This window comes from Ranitomeya imitator, chromosome 2, assembly GCF_032444005.1.
Source record: "Ranitomeya imitator isolate aRanImi1 chromosome 2, aRanImi1.pri, whole genome shotgun sequence".
Classification (NCBI taxonomy): domain Eukaryota; kingdom Metazoa; phylum Chordata; class Amphibia; order Anura; family Dendrobatidae; genus Ranitomeya; species Ranitomeya imitator.
Window position 1 is genome coordinate 812964573 of NC_091283.1, and position 23140 is coordinate 812987712.

Here is a 23140-nt window from a genome sequence, read left to right on the forward strand (position 1 = left end):
TACCTGACCTCCCTGTCCAAATGTGAACACTTACCGAAGGCTAATGTCTGCATGCTTGGGTGAATATGGACACCTCTCTCAGCAAAGCCTACATATGGGTTGCCCGGAACCAAGTGTGAATAGATGTAATCAAAAACTAGATGGTGAAGGGAGGAGTGCGCAGTCAATAAGCTAACATAGAAATGACAGAAAAAAGACTGGCACATCCAAACTAGTGTGAATAGGTGCTCCTGGTATGCACCTATTCACACTAGTTTGGATGTGCCAGTTTTTTTTCTGTCATTTCACTGTTGGGGATTTATTCAAAATTGAAGGCATACTGAACTAGCATGGCTACCACAGCATCTTGCAGGGGAATGCGATTCCATCCGGTTTGCGTTTACTTGGACCATCATTTATTTTTCAACAGGACAATGACCCCAAACACACCTCCGGGCGGTGTAAGGGCTATTTGACCAAGAAGGAGAGTGATGGGGTGCTACGCCAGATGACCTGGCCTCCACAGTCACCAGACCTGAACCCAATCGAGATGGTTTGGGGTGAGCTGGACCGCAGAGTGAAGGCAAAAGGGCCAACAAGTGCTAAGCATCTCTGGGAACTCCTTCAAGATTGTTGGAAGACCATTCCCGGTGACTACTCCTTGAAGCTCATCAAGAGAATACCAAGAGTGTGCAAAGCAGTCAAAGCAAAAGGTGGCTACTTTGAAGAACCTAGAATATAAGACATAATTCCAGTTGTTTCACTCTGTATATAATTCCACATGTGTTAATTCATAGTTTTGATGCCCTCAGTGTAAATGTACACTTTTCATAGTCATGAAAATACAGAAAAATCTTTAAATTGAGAGGTGTGTCCAAACTTTTTGTCCATATGGATAGAATTTATTTTTCACACTTACATATATTCACACATACATACATATTCATTAATGCTAATTATTTGGGCACTACAAGGCAATATTTAGCTAATATGGTAACTTGGGAACCAGGGCAGTATTCTCACTTCATGCCCCATTCTCTGGCTACAAAGGCCAAGGGGAAACATTGCCAGGTTTGTTAGAGGAGGGATTTCTAACCTACTCAGGTGTTCTCCATCTTAGGTACCCAAGCGATGAAGCAATCTTCAGAGAGACAGACTGCTCGTTGTCTTTACAAATAGTGTCTGTTTAATGGGGGGGGGGTTAAGGTGTTCTTTTACAAGATCTAAGGGAAATGAGGCATTACACAATAATCTGGCAGAAATAGGAGTTATACAATGGGTTGTCAAACATCTTGGGATATGAGATAAATTACATAAGAGAATATGGGGGTACTTCCCACATGTCAATGTGTTCAGGTTCAAAAGTTAAAGTTCTCAAGAGAATCTGGCTGAAGAAATAAATCAATATATCCATCTGCATCACCAAGTAAGGCCAGAAAAATATTTAGAATTGAGTGGTTGATACCTTTTAATGGCTAACTGAGAAGATGGTAACAAATTGCAAGCTTTCAATACTACTGGGTCTCTTCATCAGGCATAGACTAAAAGAAATTCATCACAACAGAACCAGAGGACAATAAAACATTCCTTATCTAAGAACTGGTCCAATATTTATGGACATAACTGTTTATCACTCATGGTAATTCTGCTTCACGTCACCTGTCTTATCCATGTTTGACAGCGGCATTTAACTAGTTAATAGCGGCGGGTGGATCGCGATTTCACCTGCCGCTATTGTGGGGGCACATGTCAGCTGTGCAAAACAGCTGACATGTCCCGGCTTCGATGCGGGCTCAGCGCCAGAGCCCACATCAAACCAGGGGATCTGATCTCGGACGTACTATCCCGTCCGAGGCCAGAAAGAGGTTAAAAAGGTATCAACTACTGAGGACTCTAAATGCTAAATATTTTTCTCCCCACTGGCTAACACGGTACCAAGATATATATATTTCCTGTATCAATTAAGGCCATTCAGACAAATGTATAACTTACCAAAACCTATCAAACCCAGCGTCTCTCCCCGAACACGAGCGGCCCCAGATGCCACCTCTCGGATCTGCTCCACACTGTGCACCCTCGTCCCCTCTCGCAGCGCTTGATACAGCCATGTGTTCCTCCGATATAGGTTCAGTATATGGCAGATCGTAGAATCCGCTGTCTCCTCCACAGCTGCTGAGGGGATATTACACACGGCCACTCCTGAAATACAAACCGGGTCAGCAGAGGGGGCACAACGCCGTACACAAAGCACATGATGGAAAAGACTAGAACGGTCATTAAGATCCAGCATCAAAAGGCGACTGAAAAAATGTGTACTAAGGCTACGTTCAGACTAGCGTTGTGCGCCGCTGCGTCGGTGACGCGACGCACAACGCACCGAAAAACGCGGCAAAACGCACGCAAAAACGCTGCGTTTTGCGACGCGTGCGTCGTTTTTTGCCGAAAATCGGACGCAAGAAAAATGCAACTTGTTGCGTTTTCTTGGTCCGACGCTTGCGGCAAAAAAGACGCATTTGTCGCAAAACGCAACAAGCAAAAACGCATGCGTCCCCCATGTTAAACATAGGGGCGCATGACGCGTGCGTCGCCCGACGCGAAGCCGACGCACACTAGCACAACGCTAGTCTGAACGTACCCGTGTTACAAAACATAACTCAGTGCCCCCTGCATTGTAATGCCACAATTTTGCAATGAAGTAGAAAGAATGGATATTTTTGAGCTTTTTCTTCCCATACAGGTTATGATACATAATAATAAATATATATTCATTCTATCTAGATCAAGCTTGTACGTCCTCTTATGCTCAGCAGCTGCTATAGACATAAGCAGCTGTACACTTCTAGGCATAGGTCAAAGACTGATATGTGCAGGGAGAGAAAGCACATATTGTCAAAGGAAAAAAGGTTTTGGAACAGTGTTTGCCAGTTATAAAGAGATTGATCCGTAGGAGAAACAATAATAATCTTATAAGATACCCAAAATACATGATGTTACAAAGTGAACTCTTCAAGAGAGACATTATATACATATAATAATAATTATATGTATTATGTAATACTAGCTGAAGAGCCCGGCGTTGCCCGAGCATAGTAACTAACTGTGGTTAGTTATAGCACCTCACTTCAATCATTTTCCCCCCTCTAACACCTGTCATTTTGACCTCACACCTGTCATTTTACCCTCAGTATATACTGTACCTGTATGCCATCTCCTCCTGTATATAGTATAAACCGGGGTGTCATCTCCTCCTGTATATAGTACATACATGTCTGTCATCTCCTCCTGTATATAGTATATACTTGTGTGGCATATCCTCCTGTATATAGTATATATGTGTGTCATCTCCTCCTGTATATAGTACATACCTGTAGGTCATCTCCTCCTGTATATCATCTCCTGTATACAGTATATACCTGTATATCATCTCCTTCTGTATATAGTATATACCTGTATGTCATCTCCTCCTATATATAGTACATACCTGTATGGCATCTCCTTCTGTATATAGTATATACCTGTATGCCATCTCCTCCTGTATACAGTATATACCTGTATGTCATCTCCTCCTGTATACAGTATATACCTGTATGTCATCTCCTCCTATATATAGTACATACCTGTATGGCATCTCCTCCTGTATATAGTATATACCTGTATGCCATCTCCTCCTGTATACAGTAAATACCTGTATATCCTCTCCTCCTGTATATAGTATATACCTGTATATCATCTCCTCCTGTATATAGTATATACCTGTATGCCATCTCCTCCTGTATACAGTAAATACCTGTATATCATCTCCCCTGTATATAGTATATACCTGTGTGTCATTTCCTCCTGTATATAGTATATACCTGTGTGCCATCTCCTCCTGTATTAGACCTCGTTCACACGTTACTTGGTCAGTATTTTTACGTCAGTATTTGTAAGCCAAAACTTGGAGTAAAACAATCAGAGGAAAAGTATATTTGAAACACGTCACAACTGTATTTTTCTCCCACTCGTGGTTTTGGCTTATACATACTGAGGTAAAATACTGACAAAATACTGAACCTGTGAATGTGGCCTTATACACAGCCTCCACCTGCAGCGCCTCACTCTTCTCTATACTCAGCCTCATACTGTAGCAGCGCCTCACTTCTCTCATTTTACCTCCCATCTCTATCCATGAGGCTCCTCTCTTTCCCTTGACGTCATGCCTCACAGGAGCAACTCCATTCTAGACACGACGGAGCAAATTATGGCCTGTGCCTGCTATGTGGAGTGGGCATGGCTCGATAGATATACCGTATATACTCGAGTATAAGCCGACCCGAGTATAAGCCGACCCCCCTAATTATGCCACAAAAAAACTGGGAAAACTTAATGACTCGAGTATAAGTCTAGGGTGGAAATGCAGCAGCTACCGGTAAATGTCAAAAGTAAAAATAGGTACCAATAAAAGTAAAATTAATTGAGACATCAGTAGGTTAAGTGTTTTTGAATATCCATATTGAATCAGGAGCCCCATAAGATGCTCCATATTAAAATATGCCCCATATAATCCTGCATAAAGGGTAATAAGGGCCCCATAAGATGCTCCATAGACACATTTGCCCAATATAATGCTGCACAATCGTTATGGCCCCATAAGATGCTCCGTACAGTCACTTGCCCCATATGCTGTGGCTGTGATAAAAAAAAAAAAAAAAAAAAAAAACTCACCTCTCCGTCACTCAGGACCCCGGCACTATCACCTGCTCCTCGTTCGGGTGCGGCTCCGTCTAGCACGGACGTTCAGCAGAGGGTGCGCACTGACGTCACCGCGCCCTCTGACCTGTGCGTCACAGCCAGCCAGAGGATGCCGATGACGGAGCCACACTGGAACGAGGAGAGGTAAATATCGCGCAGCGCTGCACTCCCCCTCCCCGTGTACAGGTCCTTCTCAAAAAATTAGCATAAAGTGTTAAATTTCATTATTTACCATAATGTAATGATTACAATTAAACTTTCATATATTATAGATTCATTATCCACCAACTGAAATTTGTCAGGTCTTATTGTTTTAATACTGATGATTTTGGCATACAACTCCTGATAACCCAAAAAACCTGTCTCAATAAATTAGCATATTTCACCCATCCAATCAAATAAAAGTGTTTTTTAATAACAAACAAAAAAACCAACAAATAATAATGTTCAGTTATGTACTCAATACTTGGTCGGGAATCCTTTGGCAGAAATGACTGCTTCAATGCGGCGTGGCATGGAGGCAATCAGCCTGTGACACTGCTGAGATGTTATGGAGGCCCAGGATGCTTCAATAGCGGCCTTAAGCTCATCCAGAGTGTTGGGTCTTGCGTCTCTCAACTTTCTCTTCACAATATCCCACAGATTCTCTATGGGGTTCAGGTCAGGAGAGTTGGCAGGCCAATTGAGCACAGTAATACCATGGTCAGTAAACCATTTACCAGTGGTTTTGGCACTGTGAGCAGGTGCCAGGTCGTGCTGAAAAATGAAATCTTCATCTCCATAAAGCATTTCAGCCGATGGAAGCATGAAGTGCTCCAAAATCTCCTGATAGCTAGCTGCATTGACCCTGCCCTTGATGAAACACAGTGGACCAACACCAGCAGCTGACATGGCACCCCACACCATCACTGACTGTGGGTACTTGACACTGGATTTCAGGCATTTTGGCATTTCCTTCTCCCCAGTCTTCCTCCAGACTCTGGCACCTTGATTTCCGAATGACATGCAAAATTTGCTTTCATCAGAAAAAAGTACTTGGGACCACTTAGCAACAGTCCAGTGCTGCTTCTCTGTAGCCCAGGTCAGGCGCCTCTGCCGCTGTTTATGGTTCAAAAGTGGCTTTACCTGGGGAATGCGGCACCTGTAGCCCATTTCCTGCACACGCCTGTGCACGGTGGCTCTGGATGTTTCCACACCAGACTCAGTCCACTGCTTCCTCAGGTTCCCCAAGGTCTGGAATCGGTCCTTCTCCACAATCTTCCTCAGGGTCCGGTCTCCTCTTCTCGTTGTACAGAGTTTTCTGCCACATTGTTTCCTTCCAACAGACTTACAATTGAGGTGCCTTGATACAGCACTCTGGGAACAGCCTATTTGTTGAGAAATTTCTTTCTGGGTCTTACCCTCTTGCTTGAGGGTGTCAATGATGGCCTTCTTGACATCTGTCAGGTCGCTAGTCTTACCCATGATGGGGGTTTTGAGTAATGAACCAGGCAGGGAGTTTATAAAAGCCTCAGGTATCTTTTGCATGTGTTTAGAGTTAATTAGTTGATTCAGAAGATTAGGGTAATAGGTCGTTTAGAGAACCTTTTCTTGATATGCTAATTTATTGAGACAGGTTTTTTGGGTTATCAGGAGTTGTATGCCAAAATCATCAGTATTAAAACAATAAAAGACCTGATAAATTTCAGTTGGTGGATAATGAATCTATAATATATGAAAGTTTAATTGTAATCATTACATTATGGTAAATAATGAAATTTAACACTATATGCCAATTTTTTGAGAAGGACCTGTACTTACCTGCTCCTGGCGTGGTCCCTGCAGTCCCTGCTTCTCCCGGCGCTGCATATTCTTCCTGTACTGTTACCGCTCATTACAGTAATGAATATGCTGCTCCACCCCTATTGGAGGTGGAGCCGCATATTCATTACTGTAATGAGCGGTACCATGTGACCGCTCAGCACAGGAAGAATATGCAGCGCTGGAAGAAGAAGGGACGTGCAGGGACCGCACCAGAAGTAGGTAAGTATAATTAGACAGCCCCTGACCCCCTCCTCACCTGCCGACCCCTGGGTATGACTCGAGTATAAGCCAAGAGGGAGACTTTCAGCCCCCCCAAAAATGGGCTGAAAATCTCAGCTTATACGGTAGATATAGATAGATATACATATATACACACACACCTTTACATATATAGATGTATACATGCACAAGTTTCTTCACATACCTTGTTATACCATGCCTAAAGAGATCCAAGACGTCTTCAAACCTTGGTAACATCATTTATAGTGTGTGTGTGTGTACTCGTTGCTCGGGTGTCCTCCAAGTATTTGTTAGTTAGTGTTCGGAGATTAAGTTTTCAACGCTGCAGCTGAATGGCTTACAGCTACTAGCCAGGCTGAGTACATGTGAGGATTCCCTAGCAACCAGGCAACCCCCACATGTATTCAGCCTGGCTAGTAGCTGTAAATCATTCAGCTGAGGCGATGAAAACTTAATCTCCGAACACTAACAAATACTCGGAGGCAGGGCTGTGGAGTCGGAGTTAGTTTTGGTTGGAGTCGGAGTCGGTAGAAATGTACCGACTCCAGCTTTAAAAAAAAAATGTATTATTTCATAATTGAACTTTCATATGAATTTTATAAATGTTACTCAAATATATATGTTCTATCAAACTATGAACAACAGTGATAAGCAGTTCTGCTGGAGATAGACATTTCTTACTTCTTGTGTGCCACTGTTCTCCACTGCCGTTATCTAATCTTATACTTGGTTAACCTCATGCTGCCCCAACCCCCCTACTTACAATGTATGAAACTGAAAGTGAAAATGTGTTGCAAATTCTTAGTAGTAAATCTCCTCCTCTAGACTACATAGTGGATGCTTTCCTGAAACGGAAAGTACTTGCAAGCAGCATAATACAAGGAATAGCAGGTTTACCCAGAATCCTTTGCAGTAGGCGGAGCTATGCAAATCATATTTCCACCCCAGTTTAATCCACAGCGCTTGGAACCGCCAAGCGTGCAATGCTGCGGATTAGTTTCTAAATTTACACAGCCAACCAATTCCTACCCGTGGACACGTGTTTCAGGCTTTAGGCCCTCATCAGCACAGGGCTGGAATTGGTTGGCTGTATGGAGACTGCATCCAAACCAATGAACCAGTGCCCAGCTCTTCCAGCCAAACATAGGAGCAGAGAACTTTGCAGCCATCAGTTGCAAGATATTTTGTCAGTGACAAAGTTACCAATCATTTACATGAAGGGGAGGTGGAGAGCTGTGACATCCTATTGTGAATAGTTGATCCTGTGTTATCTATTGTATATAGAGGGGTTCTTAGTCATTGTATAGGAGGAGGAGGAGGTGAGCTGTGACATCCTATTGTAAATAGTGGATCCTGTGTTATCTACTGTATATAGAGGGGTTCTTAGTCATTGTATAGGAGGAGGAATAGGTGAGCTGGGTGATACACCATATAGTTCAGGAGATATGGGCTTTTTATTTGCTGCTAATTTTTATGGTCATTGCCAAGGGGGTGTGGCTCATTCTATGAGTGTATCTCTGTGCCAGTCTACATTATCTTATGAACCACGCCCAGTTGGAAAATAGTTAAAAAAAAAAAAAGTAGCACTAAATACAAAGGCCCACATCTCTCGACCTGCATGACAGATTAAAAAAAAAAAAAAGATGGAATACTGAATACTCAGGGGAGCAGAATGGTTGAAATCTGCAGCAAAAAAAAGTTAATGCTGTAAATCTTTGCTGGAACTTGGAAATCCTGTAGGTTTTGTGACAAAACTGCGCATTAAAAAAAAAAGCAGCATCAAGATCGCAATGTGTGCACAGACCCATACATATAAAGACTGCAGGGTAATTCATAGTGAGTTTATCTAAGGCTATAACTTGTGACGAGATATAAAATGCCGATCTGACTGTTAATATTTTTTTTTAAAGGAGTTAGATCCAGGTATGGGATGGCCCCTGATATTTGACATTTTTAGCAGGCAGAAAAGGGGTTGGGTGGGGGTGAAAGACTTAGCGGCTTGCTGTACAGTATTATCCAATACACCATAGACTAGACTACCATTATATAGTGCCCAGATTAAGGTACATAAATACAAACATATAAACTATACAAGAACAACAAGAAAAGGAAGAACAAGAAGACAACAGCAACAAGAAAAAGAACAAGAACAACAACAAGAAAAAGAACAACAACAACAAAAACAACTAAAAAAGACGAACAACAAGAAAAAGAACATCAAGAAGAAGAACAAAAAAAAAAGAAAAAGAAATAATAAACCTAAACCAAAAGTACATTACTGTCTAGGGGGTCCCCATGTCCTGCACATGTATTTACAGGTTGGTGTCTAACCCGACCTGGCCTTCTAACATTGCTTTATATTGACCGATATGGACAATGTAACAGGAGAGGGTATAAACTTACATCACCATTACTAAACAGTCCCCAGGACAATCTCTCCCCGTCATGCATCAGTAATATTATACTCTAACATCCCGTGTTGCTTTGAAGCAGAACAGTTTCCAAAGGAAAACACTGCCAATTAAAATATCATAAAAGTAATGTACTTACTGCTAAATTATTAACAATGTGTTAACCCAGCCAGAAGCACCAAGGTGAATCGTTAATGGTTCCAAATCCTAGAGGATTCTGAATACCAGGAGGATCATCGGGAAGGTGCAGGTTGGGCAATTATTCATGGAAGGATTATATATGTGCTGCAGGTTACACTAATACTTCACCGGTGAGAAAATTCTATAGAAGGCGGCTATGAAATATTCAGCATGTAGCCAATACATTCCTGCGTCCATCATCTTCTACATAAAGACTATGAAGAATCCGGAGTGATCGGTGCCAGAAAAAGGGATCTGTCCTATGAGGAAGCGGAGACAGTGCTCACATTTCTGCACCGCAGTCACAACATTCTGCAAACTGCGAGAGCGAAATCTAGGGATAAGTCACACGGGACGGAATTGCTGAAGATTTTAATTTGTAGGTTTGCATTGCTAAAATCTGTCAATATTTATAGTTTCATGGAAGTAGAAGCGATGTCTACCCACGCGCCACATGTTTTCAAATCTACTGTGCGTCAATCGATTTCTATTGCAAATTGTCACCATAGATTTTAGGATGAAATGTAGATTTTGCAGACGCTCCTCTACAGGAAAGGCAAATCGGGAGATGGAGGTGAGTCACGCAGTCGCCGTTTAGTACCTACCCAGCTCTCCAGCTGCTTTGATGTCAATGTTGTCATATCCGCTGCCTATCCGCACTATGACACGGAGGGACTTAAACTTCTCCAGGTCTTCACGCGTCAGGGTGATCGTGTGATACATCATGGCACCCACCGCTTCATTCAATACCTACAACACAGGCATTTCCATGAGTATGAGCAACATTCATTTTTTTCTATGGTATCTTCATAGTGCTAACAAATACCACAGCACTGTACATACAGTGCCTTGCGAAAGTATTTGGCCCTCTGGAACTTTTCAACCTTTTCCCACATATCAGGCTTCAAACATAAAGATGCCAAAAGTAAATTTTTGGTGTAGAATCAACAACAAGTAGAACACAATTGTGAAGTTGATCGAAATTTATTGGTTATTTTTAATTTTTGTGGAAATTCAAAAACTAAAAAAAAAAACATGCAACAGATTTATCACTGCTGCCCTTAGTAAGGACTCTGATCAGAGAAACGGCAGTACAGCATGACTTCACCCTTGTGTAAATGTAGAAGCATTGCAAGAAATGTAATCTGTATGATGATCATCATTAGAGACCAATAAGGAATCTAGACAGTCGATAACCGAGAAATGGCTGATAAAAACAGGTATACTCTATGGTTTATAGTTATGGGTGAAAAATATTAACCAAAATGTCAAAAACTGTTGCCCAAAGCATAACACATCCAAGTCGCGTCTAAGCTCCTTGACGGCAAGATTGGATCATCTCAATATCATGCACAAGAAAAATTTATGGAACCACTGGTTTCATGATTATTTCACTGGAGCCAGGAGATTTTCGCAAACTCTTCCAAAAGTCTGGGAAGTCTCCCCTTTTTCAGGAGCTTCAGAGACGTTCCGAGATATTTGGCAAGTATGGCAAAACATTAATTCTTAATCACTATGCATCATAAAAGGCAAGAAGTTGCTGGAGGCCGACTTTATCCACCAAGTACAAGGAATGAGCCCAGTCTGTATCTGGTGACGAACATGTAGAAAACCCATTACATCGCAACCCTAGTAAGACAGACAACACTGCCATTCATCCCACTACTCACATCACAAGAATGGATTTCTCTTACCTTTTCATGGATCTCCTGTGTAGACTGGGCATCACAGAATGCCACAGTCGCCAAGTCTTTCAGGATTGGCATCTCCACTGTGCAGTCCCTTCCATCCAACAGAGCTATTAGCGGGCGAGGGTGCATTGGACCGTTGACCGTCTGGGGCCTTATACCAGTCATACCTGGAAATTGTCAGAACAGGAAGCTCTCAGAAGGACTCCATCATACGGTACATTCCAGCAAAATGAAGAAGGGACTGGAGGAAATCCCACGGAAAATGGGGAGAATACACAAATTTGATGCAAATGTTGTCCCTTGCCGTAAAGCAACAGACCCGAGAGTCACTATATAGTCCTGATACAAAGTCACAGACTTTATTCCAGGCAGGGTCTGCCCATAAAATGCATTAGGGGAATATAGATTTGGTCTTAGGGGGACCTAATATATATATATGTATTAACCATTGTGAAAAGAAGTTTCCGCCATGGAGGAGCGGATCGTCATATGGTCATCCATTGACCTGACCTCATGTAATACTACTTTCCCAGCAATGAATATACTTGGGATTAGGAAATAGGAGAAAACCGCTTATGGCTATACAGAGTTGTAAAGAGTGCAAAAAAGAAAGCGTTAGAAAACTAAAGCAAGAGGGTAGCGACAATGCAGAGGAAAAAATAAATAAAAACAAATCAAGGCAGCAAAAATGGAGACAGAGAAACTCTGTGTCAAAGAATGTATTTAAAAAAAAAAATCCAAAAATATTCAACAACAACGAGACAAATTATGTAGTGTTGACTCTTCAAAAACAATCTGGAAGAAATGGTGGAAGAACATGAAGGAAAGTCCAATGTACTAAGCTCCCTTCACTGCAGTATTTACCCAATAAAATCCCATAACAGAGGACATGATCAGAGATACCATAAGATCCCCATTAAAAAGGTCACCTGCTTAACCCAGAAGTAAGGACGGCGGAGCCTCAAAATCTAATAGTAGACAATTCACCAGGCTTACATGGCATATACCACCGAGTACTGCAGGAATTAAGTTCCATTGTAGACATATTTCTAATATTCAAGGATCCCAAAATAACAGGGTCTCTACCACAGGACTGGCACATAGCAAAAGTGGCGACTATATTCAAGATCGGTCCTATCAAAACTAATCCAGTCAGTTTCTATGAGGAGGCAAGTTCCAGACCGGACCACGGTAAGGCCGTAGATGTCGTCTTTCTGGACTTTTCGAAGGAGTTTTGACAAAGTGCCCCAACAGGTTGGTATATAAAATGAGAGTAATGGGAAAGAGTAATGGGACTAGTGGAAAGTATGTAACTGGGTTAACAACTTACTCCGTGATAGGAAACAGATAATGGTTATTAATGCAACACACTTGCATTGGGTCACCGCTAACAGCGAGGTACATTAAGGTCAGTATTGGGCCCTCTTTTTAAAAAAAATAAAAATTGAAAATTTGCAGCTACTAAACTTTGCATGGTACTCAACACAGGGAGGGGATCATTATTACAAAAGGGATTGATGAAAGCTGGAGGCTTGGGATGATAAATGGCAATTGAAGTTTAATGTTGATAAATGTAATGTCATTGCATTTGGGCCGTGGAAACAATGTGCTGTACTAAATGGTAAAACACTGGGTCACCAAAAAAAAAAAAAAAAAGACTTGGACGTGTGGACACAGTAAAACAACTATTCTGACCAGCGTCAGGCAGCTGCTACCAAGGCAAGTAAAATCATGGGATGCATTAATGGAGACACCGTAGGGAGCCCTATGTGGGGCCCGTTATACCGTAGGGAGCCCTTATGTGAGGTCCATTATACCATAGGAAGCTCTATGTGGGGCCAGTTATACCATAGGGAGCCCTATGTGGGCCCATTTATACTGTAAGAAGCGCTATAGGGGGCCTGTTATACCATAGGGAGCCCTACATAGTTACATAGTTATTAAGGTTGAAGGAAGACTAAGTCCATCTAGTTCAACCCATAGCCTAACCTAACATTCCCTAACATGTACATGGAGCCCATTATACCATAGGGAGCCCTACATGGGGCCAGTTATACCATAGGGAGCCCTATGTGGGGCCCGTTATGCCGTAGGGAGCCTATATGTGGGGAGCACTTTGTGTCCATTATACTGTATGAAGTGCTGTGTGGGGATTACAGTTGAACAATCATACTGTGATGGGGTCACTATTCAGTGGAGGAATTTACTGTGGGAGTATTATACGGTGTTTGGAGGCACTTTTGTTTGCATACTTTATTATTCAAGGTTTTTTTTGTTATCCTTTGTAAGTACATATTTAAATTAGGCCATTGGGCCATATGCTTTTTACTGCTCTTACATATAAACAAAATATTGGAATATTATAATATGTTAAGATCTATTAATTAAAAAAAGTACTTTGTTTGCGGGACAAGCGCTTTAAGTTTGATTCCATATGAAAAAGTTCTCAGTTGTAGACATATTTTTAAATAAATACTAAGGTTGGCACGCAACTTTGTCCAAGCTTTTAATTTTGGCCCAGTGTGTATTGGAGTTTGAGAATCCCTGCTCTAGAGGAAAGAAGGATCAATCCTAATCACAGACGGCGATTCTTTACAGTAAGCAGTGAGGCCATGAAGCTCTCTGCCAAATGATAATGGTTGATTCACTACAAAAAGTTCAAGAAGGACCTGGATGTCTTTGTAAGATTTTACTTTTCAACAAAACAAATTATGGACAATAAATTCTGTAATTGGACGTTGATCTAGGGAACTAATCCGACTGCCACATCTGGAGTCGAGAAGATATTTTCATGAAGAGATGGTTGGCATGCCAATCGTCTTGTGTATGATATGGAAACCACAAGTCATCAGGCACACACAGGCGGGAAAGTCTGACCAGATGGTCGGGGGCCGCACAGAAATGTTATGGAGGGCCGCTGGTTGTGCGCCATGGTCTAGATCAGCGTTTCCCCAACTCTAGTCCTCAGGGCCACCAGCAGGTCATGTTTTCAGGATTTCCTTAGTGTATTGCACATGACACAGAACTGGTGGAAATTTCTGATGCCTCAATAATAATTCCATCACCTGTGTAACACCAAGGAAATCCTCAAAACACGAGCTGTGGGGGCCCGTGAGGACTGGAGTTTGGGAAACACTGATCTAGATCAACATGTTAGCCGGTCTGTTGAACTATATGGACTTTGGACAAGGTTTCATCGTGTAAAGTTGAAAGAAATCAAAAGTATAGACACAGGAGAGGACATCCATAGAGAGACGCTCTTTGTGACCATTCTTTACTCAGCTTAAGAAATATGGATCCAGAACAGGAGACCCTCTTCTAGTAACTCGAAATTCCCGATTGGGGTATATCAGAATTGGGTTTTTAAAAACAGATGACCCCTTATTAAAGTACTGTATTAGCTTCTGCTCCAAAGGAGGCAGACCGAGACATAAAGAGTGCTCAGTATAGTGCTCTTCTATTTCTTCATTTTTAGGCTTTTATTTTTTGTTCTCAGAAATCAGTCCATGCCATCTACAGCAATACCCTAAAATAGCAGCTAAGCTCACCAATTGTCACACTTCCGATCTCCACCATTCTCCATTCTGCTGACTGCGATTATCTCATTAACACCTTCACGAGCTATAAATTCCCACACAATGAGACGTTATTATTAACAGCGTGTGTGACATCACTAAATCTGCATACAACTCCCAGCAGTCGGACAATTGGCACCAGCCTACTGCCATGCACACCTCCAGGGTACACCGGCCCCAGAAGATAAACATGGAGGTTACTGCTGAGGCGTACATCTGGGAGCTCAGCGACCCTCTATTAGACTTGGATGAACCATCAGTCATTGAAATTGTGAGATTGGGGTCTAAAGGGGTAACGTTTCTCCATACCAGAGTGCGGAGACTTATAAGCCATGCATGCTCCTCTGGGAAATTAAATAGGCAAACTGTCTCTTCAGAGAGGAAAAACATGGAGAGATTAAAATCAAAGACTACAAATTAGTTAAAAAAAATAGCTCCCGAGTATAAGGCCACTTTATCAGAACTGTGCCCAAAACCAGAGTAAAAATGCTCCTGGATGGGGATGTGCTGCAGGGTGAATGGATCCAGATGGATATGGTGAGACTGCAGAGGCACCGTGATGTCCTGAATTTGTAGAGGTCCATGAAAAAAAGTCACACGGTACTCATCTCTGCCATGAATTATTGGCCAAAAAGATTTATGTTGCCCCGGTCCAGCATCCGGTCTGTGCCTCTGTGTCATCCAGTCCAGGGCAGTCGTCTTTTTGCAGCCGACATGCAGGATGCCTCCAGGGCTTATTGGGCCTCTCAAGGCATTACAAGAGTTGCCCTGAACTGTAAGAGGCACCCAGTATGCCAGCCACAGAAGTGAAGACTGTCCTTGCCCAGCTGCCACCAAGAACCAGAGGTCAGAGAAGGCCAGCGCACATGCTTTGGCTTAAAAGGGGTATTCCCATCTCCTATCCCAATATGTTGTAGGTGTAATTACAGTAATAGCAAACACTTCCACTTAGAAATTTAGTATAGTTCTTCTGATTCACTATGCCACTTGCCCCATGTGCAGGGCATTGCAGCAGGTTAGGTATCCATGGTTACGACCACTCATATGGAGAGTTATTAGATAGCTAGCTGTTGTAACCATGGATACCCAAGCTACCAAAATGCCCTGCATATGACGAAAGACATAGCGAATCAGAAGAACTATGCTACATTTTTAATTGGAGGTATTTGCTAATATTACACATTGGGATATGATGTTGGAGATGGGAATAACCCATTAAGTCTACTATTTGAATACTAAAGAATCCGGTACTCTTAGAAAAAAAAAAAAAAAATGGTATTTGTGTCATCCAATCCATGGTGTAAAATGTGATGTTTTAGTCATCCAGACCTTCATCAGATACACGGATATTGGATAGGACAAAGGAGGTAGAAGAGAACATGTAAAGAGCGGCTGGAATTACAAATGTAGTATTGTTCTTCTGATTAGCCATGTCACTTAACCCATGTAAAAGGTATCCATGGTTACAGCTAGTAACTGTCACTATATACGAGTGTCTGTAACCATGGATAAATGGCACAGAGAATGAGGAGAACTAAACTACATTGGAGGCATTTGCTAATATTATACCTTCTACATATTGTGATAGGATCTTGGGAGATGGGAATATTCCTTAAAATCCTAAAATGACTACTGCTGGATTTTCCTTCTTTTCTACAAGAGTCTGAGTTACTATGCCCCGCAATAGAAAATAAAATATGTATAGGTTTTTAATGGCATATACGGTATTATTTAAAGGCCTTCTGCTCGATCTCGAGCCATGGCAACTTGATGGATGAACGCTCTGTAGGAAGATCGATCTTGTGGAGGCCTAGATAAGATATGACAAAGAACGCCTTTTTGTTGCCTCCGATTGTTTTTAGATTGGAAATCTTGGACATTCACCCTCAGATATATGACGTCAACTCAACATTGTTACCTACGGCCCAAAAGGACAACCGCCACAGTGGAGAGACCACCCCAAAACTGCAACAATGCCAAGTCTGTAGGCCCCAACATGACACAATCCCTCCATACTTTCTTGAAAACAGGTCTGCATGCTACACTTTGCCGTTATCTGGGTTTGTGCTCCACAGTAAACCATTGGGAAAATATATCTGGTGCTGCCATAGATCCTTCTAGCATATAGGCCTACAATGGTGGATAACAGTGGATCCCTCCCCCACTTCAGCAGGCCTCAACCTCAGCAGGTGCCCAGGACCCTGTAACCCAATGTATCCTACAAATCACATTCAAACTTGGGTCTACTCCAACAATCCTACTCTTTACAGTCATGTCCACCCTGATCGAAGAGATGGCGCACACCCTCCATATACATTTCGCTACCCACTGCAACGTAAATGATCAGTGGCATACATAAAAGCAAAGAAAATAGAAAAAGAGCCAGGATTGGGACATTTGATGGTTTAGAACCTTGCATCTTTAGTCCCAGAACAAGAGGACCAAGACAACTTTCTCTCGTAGACCTTCGCATCTCTTGTAGAGTGATTTAACTGTGGCAGTCTCCCACACTTGCACCCCACGAGGAAATAATCACACTCAGTAAATTTTAGAATTTTTTTTTTTTTTTTAAACATTCAAGTGTGCAAATTACCTCTCTAGCAGATCAGAAAGAAACAGTCTCCCAAGTCCTATCAAGCAAAAGTCGACTACCCTAAAAGTCAATGTCCAACTCTTAAACGAGTCTTGCAACATGGATAAAAGCCAAGCCAGAAACTAATCTACAGATTATTTCAGGATGTTTGCCCCTCATCACGGAAGTGCGGAGTCTGTCTAGCCGACATCCGAGTTATTTTTTTCACCACGTGTATGAATTTTTAATTTCCAAGTTGGGAAGTTTTTGCAACAAATGTGCCAAGCGTGAAGAGTGGCACTATTGAACTATAAAAATACAATTTTAGATACTACTAAAAAGTCACAAAAGTATATCAAATTAGTTGGAAAGCGTAAAAAATAATTAAAATAGACTTACCGATATATTATACACACACAAACTAGACACATAAGTGGTAGCCTCAATCACTTCAATTCACATTACTAAAATTGGACAGAGGCTACATTTTAGAATTAAATAAATGAGAATTACTTGGCTCTGGAGACGCCATGGTGGAGACAATGACGGGTGGTCCAGTCCGTCGGGTTACTTTTTGGTAAGGTGAGTGGAGAGAGGGCTGACTGGCTATATTATGCGGTGCCAAGCTCATTGAGGTCTCCAGATGGATCCCCTGTTTGCGTAGTAGTTGTGGGCTGCAGTGTGGGCTGTGCACCGGAGAGACTGGTGGGAGGCGCTCCCTCTTCATCAGCTCCATGGGCACAGTGTAGCTTGTAGGGTAAGCCGTCTTTGGCCCAGTGTTGACATTGGTGTGCACAACAGTCATAGGGATGCCAGACTGGGCTTGGTAGGCAGAGGCAGGTCGAGGCTGCGCAGGAACAGAGTATGCTGCAGTTTGCATGAATTGTGGATTTTGGACACCCATTCCACAAGTTGGGTAGCTGGCAGTTTCCAACAGGTGCTGGGATGGGGCACTAGATGGCCGCCGGTTTAGTTCAGCCATTCGTGGAGAAACTGGTTGCAAAGACAAGGAATGAGGTGGATTAGTAGCTCCGTCCATCATAGGACTGTTAAGAGGCTGCGCATTGAAATCGGTGCGCATCAGATCCCCGCGATGACTGAAGCTGTTGGAGCGAGCCCGGGATCTCATCGAGTTGCTCTTCTGTTGATCTTGTCTCAGCATCTGTAGATCTGTCCGGTAACTCTTGATGAGACCTGAAAGCAGTCTCGCCTGGCCAAGATTAGCAGCTACCGATTTAATGTCGTGTTCTTCCATGACAGCCAATGAACTGGGCGTGTCGAATCCTTGCTGCATTAATGCGCTAATTGTACCTTCAGAGAGGCCTTCGTTTCTCAGGACCGTGAGGAACTCCATGTCCACAGATCTCTTCAGTTCGGATCCAGAGAGAGACATAGGAATCCCAGTATGAGACGGAGTTATGGAGTTATCATAGGTGTCATAAGCCATCTTCGCACCGACGTTCTCCCTCACTGAGCCATGATAACCATGGTTTGCTGAAATGGGTGAAGTCCCCAGTGTGCCATCCATAGCAGCCGCATCATTGGGCTCCACCACAAGGCAGGTAGGAGCAGTCTGCCTCCCTGTCGAGGGATCAATGGATCTTTCCATCATCTCATTATACAGCGGTCTAGTGGGAAACGTGGATGCCTCGGAGCCGTACCTGGGGTTGGGTGTTTCTATGGTGTACCTGGCAGGAGAAGAATCACGACTCCTTGAACGCTGTCCCTCACCGATGACTCTCCCTGCAGGATCTCTATACAGGCGACCCACATCCTGCGGATGATAGGGACGTACAGGTGTCTGATCCCAGACTGTCCGGCCGGCGGGGGGCCCATACGTGTGTCCTACACGGTTGAGCATTGGTTCTCTATAATAACGCGGATCCTCCAGGGATCTTCCCGACAGAGAAGGCTCATTATAATAATCGTGAGTGTGCACAGATCCACGCCCAGACATTGCCACCTGTCTCTCGTAAGGATAGCTGAAGTCTGGAACAGAGTTATTCCTCCCTGGTCTGCGATCTTGACGCACTAAGTGACCTTGCTGACCTCGGATATATGCGTCTGGGTAGGAACAGACGTCCGCCTTTATCTCAGAGCTGCCTGGCACGATAATATCGCGGGATCTGCCACTTGGCAGCTTGTAAAAAGCTTCCTCTCCGTTGTAGGTCAGAGAATTGTTTATGCCGGCAGCTCGGTGGTATCCTGATGAGATGATGTCTCCCTCCCAGATGCCTTCATGCCAACCTGCAGCATCCCAGCTACGAGAACGGCTGATGTTCGTATGCTTGCTTGGAACCGGCATTGGAAGAAAGAGAAAAAGAAAAACCTCTCCGCTTAGATACTGTGCTAGAGGAGGAGGCAAGGAATCGTCTCGGTTATAATCTTCTGTTACACGTATTAAAAAACACAAGAAAAAAAAAACGCACACAATAAAACAGACGTAGCTGCACCTGAGCTCTCCGGAGGCACAAACAGAAACAGGCGGCTTGTGTTACAAAAGTATCGGCTGAATTATTAATCCCAGGTAATAGAAGACGACACCGTACAACACCCCGCAGATTGTGGTTTCAGCAGGCTTCAGGCACAGACTGGGTGCTCGCTACTAATCCTCCCAGCTTTGCCTGGATGTGGAGGGGACATTTTATTTGTATGGATAACTGTGCGCAGATTAGAAAACCTGTAAAGCCCTAATCCTGCGTGACCCAGAGTGGGCCCAGAAGAGACCCTCCCTGCGACACCGCAGACAGCCGAGATCAGACACCCCCTGAGTGCCGCGTCACTCACATCTCATTCTCAAAAAAATAGAATTGGGACGGAGCAAGAAAAAAAAAAAAAAAAAGCAGTTTCCTTTTTGCAATACAAAGCTAGGCAGCTTTTCGCTCTGAGATTTGGGGATTGAGGATTAACGCGTCATTGACAAGTTGAGTAAAATCTGCAGTAGAGGAGGTGTGGCAAAATATCCTCTATCTTCATTCTTCTGATCTGATTATCAGGTCCTCATTTTTCCGTTGAAAAGACCACTCCTGTGCATTACCACAATTCAATGCAAATTTTGATGGTTTATGTATAATTTGTAAAAATTGGAGCAGAAGTTAAAAAAAAAAAATTGTAATGTATGAGCACAGAGATCGGCTTTTCCGACCGGTAAATCCATTACATTTCAGAGATAAAAAACCCACAAAATTCAATGGTAAATTTTTCCATTGCGGATTTTGCTGCAGAATTTCTACAAAATGAAAATTTGCAGCATTTCTGATGTCCAACGCTCACATATCCAAAAAGTAAAATATAGGCATTTCAGATTTTCAGCCTCTTTGTAGACCCACCACTGTTTTACTCAGTGACCCTTTCACACAACAATCTGCTCTAAACTGCAAAAAAATAAAGTTGCACTCTGTAAAAAAATAAAGTTGCACTCTGTAGCGCTATAGCACATGAAATCTGAGTTACATTACCGATCCAGAAAATAGGAAAAATTGAGGATACTTACTGCAAAAATTGAACAATTCATGTATACCCAACAGCCGTGATAAGGCTATTCTCTTTGCTGGGAACCTGCCTAATGTGAAAATATAAATATATATATAATATATAATATATATACATATATACATACACAGTGCCTACAAGTAGTATTCAACCCCCTGCAGTTTTAGAAAGTTTAATAAGATGCAAATAAGTTAGAGCCTTCAAACAAGAGCAGGATTTATTAACAGATGCATAAATCTTACAAACCAAAAAGTTTTGTTGCTCAGTTAAATTTTTATAAATTTTAAACATAAAAGTGTGGGTCAATTATTATTCAACCCCTAGGTTTAATATTTCGTGGAATAACCTTTGTTTGCAATTACAGCTAATAGTCGTCTTTTATAAGACCTGATCAGGCCAGTACAGGTCTCTGGAGTTATCTTGGCCCACTCCTCCATGCAGATCTTCTCCAAGTTATCTAGGTTCTTTGGGTGTCTCATGTGGACTTTAATCTTGAGCTCCTTCCACAAGTTTTCAATTGGGTTAAGGTCAGGAGACTGACTAGGCCACTGCAACACCTTGATTTTTTGCCTCTTGAACCAGGCCTTGGTTTTCTTGGCTGTGTGCTTTGGGTCGTTGTCTTGTTGGAAGATGAAATGACGACCCATCTTAAGATCCTTGATGGAGGAGCGGAGGTTCTTGGCCAAAATCTCCAGGTAGGCCATGCTATCCATCTTCCCATGGATGCGGACCAGATGGCCAGGCCCCTTGGCTGAGAAACAGCCCCACAGCATGATGCCGCCACCACCATGCTTGACTGTAGGGACGGTATTCTTGGGGTCGTATGCAGTGCCATCCGGTCTCCAAACGTCACGTGTGTGGTTGGCACCAAAGATCTCGATCTCGGTCTCATCAGACCAGAAAACCTTGAACCAGTCAGTCTGAGTCCTCCAAGTGATCATGAGCAAACTGTAGACAAGCCTTGACATGACGCTTTGAAAGCAAAGGTACCTTACGGGCTCGTCTGGAACGGAGACCATTGCGGTGGAGTACGTTACTTATGGTATTGACTGAAACCAATGTCCCCACTGCCATGAGATCTTCCCGGAGCTCCTTCCTTGTTGTCCTTGGGTTAGCCTTGACTCTTCGGACAAGCCTGGCCTCGGCACGGGAGGAATCTTTCAAAGGCTGTCCAGGCCATGGAAGGCTAACAGTAGTTCCATAAGCCTTCCACTTCTGGATGATGCTCCCAACAGTGGAGACAGGTAGGCCCAACTCCTTGGAAAGGGTTTTGTACCCCTTGCCAGCCTTGTGACCCTCCACAATCTTGTCTCTGATGGCCTTGGAATGCTCCTTTATCTTTCCCATGTTGACCATGTATGAGTGCTGTTCACAAGTTTGGGGAGGGTCTTAAATAGTCAGAAAAGGTTGGAAAAAGATAATTAATCCAAACATGTGAAGCTCATTGTTCTGAATTAATTCTTAATACTTTAGGGGAACCAAACAGAATTCTGGTGGGTTGAGGGGTTGAATAATAAATGACCCTCTGAAAAGACTTTTCACAATTTAAAAAAAAAAAAAATAAACCAAGACATAACATTTTTTTGCTGCAGTGCATTTCACACTTCCAGGCTGATCTACAGTCCAAATGTCACAATGCCAAGTTAATTCCAAATGTGTAAACCTGCTAAATCTGCAGGGGGTTGAATACTACTTGTAGGCACATTATATATATATATATATATATATATATATATATATATATATATATATATATATATATATATATATATATATATATATATATATATATATATATATATATATATCATAAATTGGCCAATTCAGCAGGATCCTATCTACGCATATAAATGTAGGCTTCAAACCTAGAAGAGGATTCACATTAGGATAGGTTCCCAGCAAAGAGAATTGCCTCCTCTCGGCTGCTGGGTATACGTGAATTGCCCAATTTATGTGCCAAGTGTTATGCCTCTACTCTTAGTATTCACTTGTACACACCAGTTTTCTGTTTGGAAGAGACGGTCAGTCTTTGGTTATTTGCTCTAAACCGCAATCTGCTAATCTGATAACGGAGTGGGGAGAATGACCTGCCATACTGTGCTTTACAATAACCCCTGCTTACAGTAGGACAGCACATTCGCACGACTATGCGCTTGTAGGAGGCTCCATTAAAAATGGATCCTCTATTGCATTTTTCCAGACTGATTCACCAAAACGAGTTAGAATAGGACATGAATGGACAAACAGATCAGTTAAGAAAAACGGGTGGGCGAATAGTTTCATTACATTTTATGGGCTCGTGCGGTCCGTTTTTAAATGCTTGCAGTCGTCTTTAAGCTTGGAAATGCTACACCATCTAGCAACCGGGAAACCACCTTTGGCCCTAAGAAAATGTGCGGCGATGAATAAGGAGCATGCATCACATTTCCTGCATCGTTCCCTCTGGGCATTTAGTGTTTCGCAGGC

At 42.7% G+C, this 23140-nt stretch overlaps 1 protein-coding gene across 2 annotated transcripts in view; it reads right to left on the bottom strand.

Moving 5' to 3' along the window:
- CTBP2 (C-terminal binding protein 2) overlaps nucleotides 1–23140 on the bottom strand; it is an 82694-nt gene that overhangs the window by 20290 nt on the left and 39264 nt on the right. Inside the window, exons 1-4 of one of the 2 annotated variants that reach the window (XM_069753885.1) lie at nucleotides 17696–19775; nucleotides 11039–11202; nucleotides 9950–10094; nucleotides 1972–2178 (exon numbers count right to left, since the gene is read on the bottom strand). In XM_069753885.1, coding sequence (XP_069609986.1) covers nucleotides 1972–2178; nucleotides 9950–10094; nucleotides 11039–11202; nucleotides 17696–19487 — 2308 coding nt within the window. In that variant the 5' untranslated portion in view covers nucleotides 19488–19775. Of the gene's footprint in view, nucleotides 1–1971; nucleotides 2179–9949; nucleotides 10095–11038; nucleotides 11203–17695; nucleotides 19776–23140 lie in introns of those variants that run through there. The other variant, XM_069753886.1, reaches the window with a different exon arrangement.